The following is a 12,015-nucleotide window of genomic DNA, read 5'->3' on the forward strand; positions in this document are numbered from 1 at the left end:
TTTAGGTAGGTTTTTTTTGTACAGTAAGCAGAGTGCTTTGGCATGACAAGGAGTCACTCTATAAATAAAATTATTGTATTAAGTAATTGGAGGACAGAAATGTTTTTCCTTTCCAGTACTCATTTAAATGTAGAGTAAAAACCTTAATCTATATTTAAAATTTTATTTTTAGTAGTTAGTGTAAACAGATAGCAGTTATAATATAATAATATATGGAGATATACCTGTCTCATAGAACTGGAAGGGACCCCGAAAGGTCATCGAATCCAGCCCCCTGCCTTCTCTAGCAGGACCAAGTACTGATTTTGCCCCAGATCCCTAAGTGGCCCCCTCAAGGATTGAACTCACAACCCTGGGTTTAACAGGCCAATGCTTAAACCACTGAGCTATCCCAGTTGACAAAGTTATCTGACTAAATTTTGAACACCCAACACTATCAACACAGAGCTCCTCCCAGTCTTCATTTTATATGTGTGTATGTATGTATGTACGTACACCTGCTTGGTTAGTGGGGATAGGAAGTGTTAAGTTTTACTTCTTTGGTGATTTTGAATAATATGGAATAACTTGAGGAGCAAATGGGTGCCTTTCTACTAAATTATATCTGACATATTTCTATGCATGCCACTGTGCAAATAAAACTTGCATATCTAATTTTTACGTTGTGAGAGCACCACATACGTAACTCTTAAGTTCAGGTAAAGCCATCCCTGCCCCCATTTAGTTGAATAACAAAATTGCTAGGGTTTGGGTTTAAAAAAACAAAACAAACCAGAACCAAAAGCTAATTAGTCAGGAATAGACTCTGTGAGCAATATCTACCTTTTATTCTTAATCATCTGAAGAATTTGCATCCAGTAATCTCTTGGCATCATCACAGTCAAAGACCTAATTAATGTATTTATAAATCTTAATTTTTGCTGGATATAAAATTGCTATTCCAGCATTAATCTTAATAAATTCAGATTTCTGTACATCAAACTTTTGATGGACTGACATACATGCATTCTGGTATGAAAGATAAGTCGTCATATTTTCATTACCATCAGTTGCTTTTTTGTTTGGCTACTTCCAATGTAACTTCTCAGTCAAACGTAGAACTAAAAGAAACAATGGAAATCTTGCTTCTGTCACTTTCCAGGGTATGCTCTTTGCTTGTCATGCTCATTATGAAGTTCTTCCCATTAAGTTAGAATTCCAAAAACTTCACTCAAATTAATTTAATCCCTATAGAAGTGCTCTCTTGAGAATTCTGTAGACTGTAACCCTCTATTTATAGAACAGAAATGGCACAGGTGACAACTGTGCCAAGCTTCACCATACAACCCTGTGTGCTCACCAGTAAAAACTTGAATTACTTGGCAGTTTTGGAGGACATTCCTGTACTTAAAATGACATACTGTAAATACTGGTCTATCAATTGATAATAAGCAACCACTATCTGTCTGTGACCCCTGAAAGAACTTACTCTTTAGAGAAAATTCCTCAACTGGCTTTTCTTTTAACATTGTGGATGAGGGCTAACTCAAGGTCAGAGAAGAGGCTACAAAGACCAATATTGCTCCCATTATGGAGGGCACCTGAGGGTATGTCTCACTGTAGGTGAGAGGGGTGATTCCCAGTGCAGGTAGACAGATTTGTGCCAGCTCATCTCAAGTTAGCATGCTTGGGGGCTAGCCTGAGCTGCTGCCAGTGCTGCAATGTCCACACTGCTATTTTTAGCGTGCTAGTTTAAGGTGAGCAAGCTAGAGTGAGTCTGTCTACTTGCACTGGAAATCACCCCTCCCAGCTGTAGTGTAGAATATCTGAGAGAGTTAGAGGATGGCTTACTGGTAGGCTGAGAGGCAGACGTCCAGGATAGAAGCATTATGGATTACAAATGAAATCCAACTTCTGTTTTGTTTATGTTCATGCGCAAGGCCTGTCTTTCTCCTTGGCTTATGAAATGTGTTGGGTATGCTAGGTGTTGGACTGTGGGGATTTTGTGTGTGGTTGATTAATTTGTTATATTTATGTTGAGGCTGTGTACTTGAGTTGATCTGGGGGAATTGTTGGGTCTGCTTATTTTAGTGTATTTTTAAAAAATAGTTAAGGATGCCCAGAGAATTAGATGACTGCTGTTTTTATTATGTTTATAGATCAAACTAACAAATCAAATGCATAATGTTAGTGTTAATTTTAATTTTAAAAACAACAACCAACTGATACCAGGTTTTGCCCTGTTTGTTTTTACAAATTATTTTGAGTCTGAGGGCTGTATGTCCAGAAAGGTAAGTGTCTCCTCCAGATGCTCTCTGACAGCTGTGTCGGAGAGCAAGGTTATGTGTGCATCATACGTCTGCGTGGAAGGTCTGTCTTCAAAAGTTAGTGGCCTACTCTTCATGGCTATTCTGCCCTTGACTACTTTGCTGACACTGTTACTGAGGGTGACAGTTGTGAAGGTGTGTTTTACAATGTGGATACCTGTTTTCTGGAAACTAGACTGACGTCTTGTCTTGACTACAAAATTAAGTCAAGATAAGTTAGGTTGACGTACAGCCACTGCAGTAATTACTGCAGTGGTTCATGACCACACTCTGCCCCCGCTGTCAGTGTTGTGTGTCCTCACCAGGAGTGCTTCCACTAACTTAACTGTGTGGAGTACTGTGGGGCACTGACAGCTGGAGCAGCCCTGCCCCAGAGTGGCTGGCTTCTGGCTGTGTAAATAACATAGTCTCTACACAGACAATGCGTTGCTCTAACTACATCAAGCTAAGTGCTATGCCTCTCGTGGAGGTGGAGTTATTAGGTTGGTGTAGTGGGCAATTTACATCAGTGGGAGCAATGTTGTAGCGTAGAAACTTACAGAATTAGATTGACGCAAGCTGCCTTAAGTTGACCTAACTCTATAGTGTAGGCCAAGCTTTGGACTACCAGCCCAGTTTGCGTCTCATTCTCTCGGACACAGCTTTCATACATGTGTGATTTCCAGGCTTGGTTACTGTAACTCATATGTGGATATGAAAGGTGGGGTCGGATTGAGGGAGAGATCCCCAACAAATCAACACGGAATTAGATGGAGATAATGGGAAGGAGAAGAGGGATTTATAGTCAGAGCCCGAGGTTTTTGCACGTGCAAAATAACACTAAATAAAATTTAAACCAATGTATACAAAGAATTAAAATGAAAAACTTACCCCGCAGTGATAGCTCCTGTGGCTATTGTCCCGTGAGGCTTGGCCTTGCTACCCACTTCAGGAGTTGGTGAACTCCATACACAGGGTTGCAGTGCTGCTCAGCTTCGGTCTGGCCACCCCTCGCTTTGCAATCCCCCACCTCTCACCCTCAGAGCCTCCCATCCCCCAAGGGGCAGGACCTGACACGTCTCCCTTCCCTCTGTGGATAAAACAAAATTCCCCAAAAATAAAATGAAAAATGATAAAGAATGTCACGTGGTGGGGTGAGGGGGTCTATTTATAGTCAGGAATTAACAGACACAATGGTAGGGGAATTAAAAATAAGGTCACTATTTTACGATAAATAAACAGTACTTGTGTACTTAGTCCGTTCCATCTGAGCATCTCAAAACACTTTATAAACAGTTAAACCTTATTCTATCTCTGTGAAATAGATATTTATCTTGATTTTACTTGTGGGGAAACTGAGGCATTGAAGGGGTGCTGTCAGTGAGAAACTGTGCCAACTGGGACTTTTTTCTTTTTAGAACTTTTGTAGGAAGCCCAAGCTGCTATTAAACTTAGGGCTAGTCTACACTGGCAACACTAAAGCGTTGCTGCGGCAGCGCTTTAATGTGGCTTGTGTGGTCGCGGCAGAGCGCTCTTTTAAAAAAAAACAACACGACACTTCCATGAGGGGCGTAGCTACCAGCGCTGGTGCACTGTCTAGACTGGCATGTTACAGCGCTGAAACTTGTTGCTCTCAGGCGGGTGTTTTTTCACACCCCTGAGTGAGAAAGTTGCAGCACTGTAAATTGCCAGTGTAGACAAGCCCCTAGTCTCTATCAGCTAGCTGAGCTCAAGCACACACTCTTTCGAATCAGTCTTCAACTTATTCAGAATCAGTTGAATAAGCTCCCCAGATATTTTTAGAACTTACGTCTTGGTTTCCTCGGTGATGTTGTAATGTCACTACTCTGTTTCTAAGCATGCAGCTAAAATTCCATCACAAATGTGTATGATAACATGAAATTATGGGGATTTATTTGGGCAGCTGCAGCAGCCTTTTTGTATTTCTTTGAACACTGTGGTGTAACTTGGATTTAGGGGTTTTCTTTAAGAATGTTGTTTATCTCAATATGCAATGTAGTTATAGCTGTGTCAGTCCCAGGATATTAGAGCGACAAGGTGAGTGAGGTAATATATTTTATTGGACCAGCTTCTGTTGGTGAGAGAGACAATTTTTCGAGCTTACATAAAACTCTTCTTCAGGTCTGGGAAAGGTACTTTCAGCATCACAGCACAAGGGAAGGTGGAACAGAGGGTTTAGTTTAAGTAGTTAGCACATATTGTAAGGGAACATTCGAGGTAAAGTGGTCTGTTAACACCTCCGCAGTCATAAGACAAAAAGAGGGGTTTAGTGGATTACAGATTTTTGTAATAACCCATAAATTCAGTGTTTCTGTTCAGTCCATGATTTTTAGCATCTGTCAGAGTACGTAAGCTCCCAGGCTCATCTTTTGAAAGTGCGGTGTAAGTTTCCTTTGAAGATGAGGACTGATATGTCAGATATAGAGTGATCGCTCTCTGAAAAGTGTTCACCAACCAGTGATGTGGTGTTTTTGTCTTATTTTCCTATGAGAGTTCATTCGAGAGCATAGTGATTGTCTGGTTTCACCCACATAGTTGTTGAGGTAGGCTCTTCACAGATCAAGAAACATCAACTGGAGAAGAAGCAGGATATGAGTCAACAGTGTGTCCTTGTTGCCAAGAAGGCTAACGGCACATTGGGCTGCATTCGTAGGAGCATTGCCCGCAGATCGAGGGAAGTGATTATTCCTCTCTATTTGGCACTGGTGAGGCCACATCTGGAGCATTGCATCCAGTTTTGGGCCCCCCACTACAGAAAGGATGTGGACAAATTGGAGTCCAGCAGAGGGCAATGAAAATGTTTAGGGGGCTGTGACACATGGTTTATGAGGAGAGGCTGACGAAACTGGGGTTATTTAGTCTGCAGAAGGGGGGCGGGGGGATTTGATAGCAGCCTTCAATTACCTGAAGGGGGGTTCCAAAGAGGATGGAACTAGGCTGTTCTCAGTGGTGACACATGACAGAACAAGGAGCAATGGTCTCAAGTTGCAGTGGGGGAGGTCTAGGTTGGATATTAGGAAAAACTATTTCACTAGGAGGGTGGTGACGCACTGGAATGGGTTACCTAGGGAGATGGTGGAATCTCCATCCTTAGAGGTTTTTAAGGCCTGGCTTGACAAAGCCCTGGCTGGGATGATTTAGTTGGGATTGGTCCTGCTTTGAGTAGGGGATTGGACTAGATGACCTCCTTAGGGTTGGAAGAGACCTCATCTTCTATGATTCTAACTCAAAGCAGCATTAGACCCTGCCAGAGCAACAGATTCAAAACCTGCACTTCTATCTCATCTGCTGCAATGTTCAACACACCTTTCAAGATCCATGGGTTCTACACATGCCTATCACAACATGTGGTGTACCATATCCAGTGCACTAAATGCCCCTGTGGGTATCACCAACTATGTGGGTGAAATCAGATAATCACTATACCCTCAAATTACACAGGAAAATAAGACAAAAACACCACGTCACTTGTGAGTGAACACTTTTCATGTGCCAGCAATGCCCCTCTGCCATGTACATTGGCCAAACCGGACGGTCTCTACACAAAAGAATAAATGGACACTGTGACGCTCTGTAGCTCGGGGGAACACCCTACACCCCCATCTTCATCTTTATAAAATGATTGTGTGGTATCCAATGCAAAGTTTGTCGTGTTGGGTGTCTTCAGAAGGCTCATAATGTACTGAGCATGGTTGTTATAGTGATGTTATAGTAATTGATAGCACCTTTTTTAACAATGTAATTCCACTGATCACCTGAGGAATAAATGCCCTGTGCTAGGAGGAAGCAGGCAAACAATAGCTCATGTTAGTTCTGCTGTCCTCAACACAGAAACCCCCCAAGGAATTGAAACCTATTATATTGGTTTTGTGAGGTTAGCCTCTGCGGAACCAGATATGGAGCATGTGAGGGCTGTTCAAACTGATGGCAGGGAATATTTGGGGCAGAGGGATACAGGGGCCCAGATCTCTCTGGTTAAGCAGAGTGTGGTCCCAAAGGCCAGTATGTTGCCTGGCCAAATGGAGGAGATTGTGGGGGTGGGCGAAAGCAGATTTCTCATACCAATAGCTAAAATCCATGTGGTTTGGGAAGGTTTGGAAAGTGTTTTGACTGTGGGGGTAATGGAATACCTCCTATTCGACCTGCTCCTTGGTAATGATTTTTTCCTGTGTAGCTCAGGTTAAAGTATTTGCCTGCAGCAGGAGGGAGTGTTATGCTGGGACCCCTGAGGGAAAGGGTAAGGTCTCAGGAACTGCTGAGAGAATGGGAGAGAGTCTCCTTGATTCTTCTGCAGCTGGGGGAAGCAGTGTGCTTCCAGGTGGGAGGGTGGTTGAGACCAACTCCTGCACTGCAGCCGGAGGCAACACCACATCAGGAAGGGATGGGGGTGTAATGCCTGCCAGGGAGAGAACTGTCCAGGTTGTTAGCTGCCAGCAGGTTGCAGCTGAACCAGAGGCAAAACCGGCTCTAGGGAGCTGTCAGGGTTTCCCCCCACACTCTGAACTCTGGGGTGTAGATGTGGAGACCTGCATGAAAGACCCCCTAAGCTTATATTCTACCAGCTTAGGTTAAAACTTCCCCAAGGCACAAATTCCTTTCCTTTACTTGTCCTTGGACGGTATTGCTACCACCACCAAGTGATTTACACAAAAATTCAGGGAAGGGTTACTTGGAATCCCTATCCCCCCCCAAGCCCCCTCACCCCCTTTCCTGGGGAGGCTTGAGAATAATATACCAACCAATTGCCTTAGCAATGTAAGCACAGACCAGACTCTTTGTCTTCAGGACACTGAAATCAATCAGGTTCTTAAAAGAAGAACTTTATTTATAAAGAAAAAGAATCACACTTGCAAAATCAGGATGGAAGGTAACTTTACAGGGTAATAAGATTTAAAACACAGAGGATTCCCCCCTGGGCTCAGCTTCACAGTACAAAAACAGGAATAAAACTACCTCTGTAGCATAGAAAAATTTACAATTCAAAACAAAAGATAACCTAACACATTTCCTTGCCCTATTTACAATTTCTGTGATTTTAGATCTATTATTCCAGGTATATTTTCAGGACATGTTGCACCTGCTTGGTCTCTCCCTCTGTCTGGAGAGGGAACAACAAAGAGAGAGCCCAAACAAAACCTTCCCCCCCCAGATTTGAAAGCATCTTCTTTTCTCATTGGTCCTTCTGGTCAGGTGCCAACTAGGTTATTTGAACTACTTAACCCCTTACAGGTAAGGCGATTCAGTATAGCTGCCAAGGAGGGATTTTATGCTATCCTTCTCTCTATGTTTATGACAGGAGCATAGAGAAATGTGTCCCAGAGGAGAGCCCAGAAAAGGGGCAGGGGATCTCAGAAACCACTGAGGTGGGTGAGGATTCCTGTGACTCTGTAACACAGGGAAGCAGGGTGCTTCCAAGTATGGGAGGGGCTGAGACTAGCTCCTTTCCAGCAGAAGGCAACATGCCCTCAGGCGCAGGGGCAGGAGAGGTGTTGTCAGTGATTAAAGAAACTGTCCCAGTTGTTAGCTGGCAGAGTTCTGCAGCTGAAGGAGGGGGCTCAGAGAAGGAAACCGGGGAAGGAATGTCTCCTCACTAGTCACTTGGGGCAGGATACCCAGGACACAAGCAGGATGGCCGGGTCAGCATCTGTGCACCCAGGCACTCAGCTTGTGACCCAGGTTTTGAGAAGGAACTGTGTAACTGACCTCCTGGAGGGGAGCAGTCACACAGCTGACTTCTCTGGGACAGAGAAAGGGTTGATGGAGGGTACCTCAATCCAGGTCCCAATTTTTCAGGGTGCTATTCCTGATAAGTTTTTGGAAAGTAACTGTCTCTCTTTACATCAAGATGCAGCTCCAATGCCTGTAACAGCAGAGGAGTTGAGACCAGGAAATTGCCAGGTGGTAGTCTGCCAGAATACAAACGACCCAACTCACAGAGGGGGGTGGGTGCTTTCCCCCAGAGAGAGCAGTTATGGGAAAGCTGCTGGGAAAGGATGAATCTGATCAAAGGGTAAATACACCTAGCTCAGAGAGCACAGATCACAGCCCTCTAGGGGGCAGGGAAGGACTCAGTGCTGGGAGGGGGAAACACAGGGTAACCCCAAAAGGGGAGTTGGATATCCTACATATGTACAGTCCTGGGGTTGGGAGACCGCTCCCCAAAGGGCCAGCCAATGTGCAGGATCCTTCTGGACCCTTATCTTGCCAGACCCTGAGTTATCAAAATGCCAGAAACATGATTGAATTAAGAGCCCACACAAAGGGAAGCACTGGAGGGAAAGAGAAGCCAGTGACTGATTACATGGGAGAGAGTCAAAGGACACCATGGCTAATGAACAAACTAACCTGAAACTTCACTAACTGATGTTAAGTTTTGGGGATAAGAATTTTGACATGGATGTTAAACCTTATGATAATGCTACTTTTCAATTAATACCTGTAAACAGGTTTAAAGCTTATCACAGCAGAGAAACCATAAAAAAACCAAAAACCCTGGTTTGCTGTGTGTGAATGGGGAAACTGAGGCACGCTGCCTCATGGCCTTAATGGCTGGATGCCAAGAGAACTATAACAAACTGCCTTTGAGCTAGTCAGTGACTAACCCTCTTGCAGCAAACTAAGAGGGGAGGTATGATGCTCTGTACCTCGGGGGAACACGCTACACCCCCATGTTCATCTTTATAAAATGATTGTGTGGTATCCAATGCAAAGTTTGTCATGTTGGGTGTCTTCAGAAGGCTCATAATGCACTGAGCATGGTTGTTATAGTAATTGTTACAGTAATGTTATAGTAAGGTTATAGGTTATAATTTCATGTATATAGTTATGAGGCTGAAAATGTATCCTCATGTCTTAAAGCAAGCCCATGCAAAAACTTGCCAAGAGCAGAGAGGCAGTTCACACCTTGTCAGGGCATGGATGGGACAAACCCAGCCCAGCCTCACAGGAAAAATGGACACTGGGTTAGGCAGCAACAAAAGAATCTGTTAGACCCTCAAGGGAGTCACCCCCTTCCTTTTGGCAGTTTGGGAGTCTGATGAGGTAATGTTCACCTGACTCTGAAGCAGGGGGGAGGGGGCAAAGCCAAGAGGAAAGAAAGGACATGATAAAAGGGAGAGACATTTTGCCATGCTCTCTCTCTTCCACCTACATCTACAGACACCACCGCCACCAAGCGACTGAAGCTCTGATCAAAGGGGAGAGCCTGACTGAAAAGTAACCAGCCAGCCTGTGGTGAGAAACACCTAAGATTGTAAGGACATTGAAAGTGTTAAGATCAGCTTAGAATGCCTTTTGCTTTTATTTCATTGACCAAATCTGACTTGTTATGCTTTGACTTATAATCACTTAAGATCTGTCTTTATAGTTAATAAATTTGTTTGTTTATTCTACCTGAAGCAGTGCGTTTGGTTTGAAGTGTGTCAGAGGCTCCCCTTGGAATAACAAGCCGGGTACATATCAATTTCTTTGTTAAATTGACTAACTTATATAAGTTTGCAGCATCCAGTGGGCATAACCGGACACTGCAAGACGGAGGTTCCTAGGGTTGTTTCTGGGACCAGAGATATTGGCTAGTGTCATTCGCTTGCAAGTAGCTGGGAGCAGCTTACATGCCAGAGGCTGTGCATGAACAGCCTAGGAGTGGGGGTTCTCACAGCAGAGCAGGGTAAGGCTGGCTCCCAGAGCCAAGGATTGGAGAGGTCTAGCAGATCACTGGTCCAGATAACCCCAGAGGGGAACATCACAGACACAAATCAGACATCAAGAATTGTAACATTCAAAAACCAGTAGGAGAGCACTTCAATCTCCCTGGACACTCAATAACAGACTTAAAAGTCGCCATTCTTCAGCAAAAAAACCTTCAAAAACAGACTTCAACAAGAAACTGCAGAACTGGAATTAATTTGCAAACTTGACACCATCAAATTAAGCCTGAATAAAGACTGGGAGTGGCTGGGTCACTACAAAAAATAATTTTCCCTCTGTTGATATTCACCCCTTCTTGTCAACTGTTGGGAATGGGCCACTTCCACCCTAATTGAATTGGCCTCGTTAGCACTGACCCCCGACTTGGTAAGGCAACTCCTATCTTGTCATGTGCTGTATATTTATACCTGCTTACTATATTTTCCACTCCATGCACCTGATGAAGTGGATTATATCCCACGAAAGTTTATGCCCAAATAAATTTGTTAGCCTCTAACGTGCCACAAGGACTCCTCATTGTTTTTTCACAGAGCGATCACTATATCTGACCTATCAGTCGTCATCCTCAAAGGAAATTTTCACAACGCTTTCAAAAGACGAGCCTGGGAGCTTAAATTCATTACTCTGATAGACCCTAAAAATCATTCACTGAACAGAGACACTTAATTTATGGGTTATTACAACAATCTGTAATCCACTAAACCCCTTTTCGTCCTATGACTGCAGAGGTGTTAACGGACCACTTTACCTTGAATGTTCCCTTACAATATGTGCTAACTATTTAAGCTAAACCCTCTGTTCCACCTTGCGTTATGCTGTGATGCTGGAAGTACCTTTCCCAGACCTGAAAAAGGGCTCTGTGGCTTGAAAGCTTCTCTCTCTCACCAACAGAAATTGGTCCAATAAAAGGTATTACCTCATCCACCTTGTTTATCTCAATAGACATGTGGTAGCTGATCAGCTATGAATGAGGTGTTCCTGAATTTGCTATGATTTTTTTCTGTATTTTGTACCTTTTTATATGTTTAGTCACAATTGGTATCCACGAAGGACATTAAAAAAAAAAAAAGTAAAATGCTTACAGTAATAACAAATTCCTTTATAATTAGATTTGTAAGAAATAAGCATTATATAATGCTTTTCAGTAATTCTTTAAATATGGAAATACCTTGCTTCAGTCATTGTATGACCATGTAGAAAATGTCCTTACTATATTAAATAGCTGTCCCTGAGGGTTGAAAGACCTTTCGTTAGGTTTTTTTTATCCTGGAGTGTGTTAAAACATGCTAAGAATTCAGATAGAACCTGATGAGCACTTCATTATTTAGATATCTGTATGCAAACATTAGGATTTTTGTCGGCATCCTCATGGTTTTTTCTTTTCTTAAAACAGGAGTCTGAAAAAAGTGGAAAATCAAATAAAATAAACATAGGTAAGTAAACAAATTCTTCTTAGTCAAAGCTATAGTAGTCCCATATTGAAATGTATATATCCTCATGTTCTGTCAGTGATCTTGTGTAATGCTTATTTTCTGTTTACTTATAGCTGCTGTACTAGTAATGTTAAAGTACAGTTATGCTTAGATTAGTCACCATGTAAAATGGCACCTTCTTACTCAGCACTATTGTTAGTTAACTGCTAATTCCAGAATCTTTTGGTGATGATACATGAGCTAGCAATAAACCAGCTAGCCATTTGCAGAGCTGATAGTTAGAAAAATCCATCTTCTTTATAAACGGAGTACCTGTGATGTGAAAGTAATTGAGACAATAAGCTTAGTACCTCCCAGTGATATTTTTTTTATCAAGTTGCTTCTTAAAATGTAACTGAATTGTAAGGACTTAATTGTGAGACTACAAGGCACCACTCTAAAGGTCTAATAGTATAATGGAGTTGTAAAAACGTAGAGAAATGTATGTTAAGCACATGTGGAAACACTAGTAAAATGCTAAGTAGCAGAACAAATACCTTTACTGGACATGCTATGTGAGGCAGACTATG

At 42.7% G+C, this 12,015-nt stretch overlaps 1 protein-coding gene across 1 annotated transcript in view; it reads left to right on the forward strand.

Annotated features, from left to right (window-relative positions):
- The window catches only part of LOC112124964 (beta-1,3-glucosyltransferase-like), a 129,965-nt gene that overhangs the window by 10,929 nt on the left and 107,021 nt on the right, over positions 1–12,015 (forward strand). Inside the window, exon 2 of the mRNA XM_029911958.1 lies at positions 11,407–11,446. Within this exon, the coding sequence (XP_029767818.1) occupies positions 11,407–11,446 (40 nt within the window). The remainder of the gene's footprint in view (positions 1–11,406; positions 11,447–12,015) is intronic.

Source organism: Terrapene carolina, unplaced genomic scaffold (genome assembly GCF_002925995.2).
Source record: "Terrapene carolina triunguis isolate 2854851 unplaced genomic scaffold, T_m_triunguis-2.0 Scaffold139, whole genome shotgun sequence".
NCBI classification, from domain to species: domain Eukaryota; kingdom Metazoa; phylum Chordata; order Testudines; family Emydidae; genus Terrapene; species Terrapene triunguis.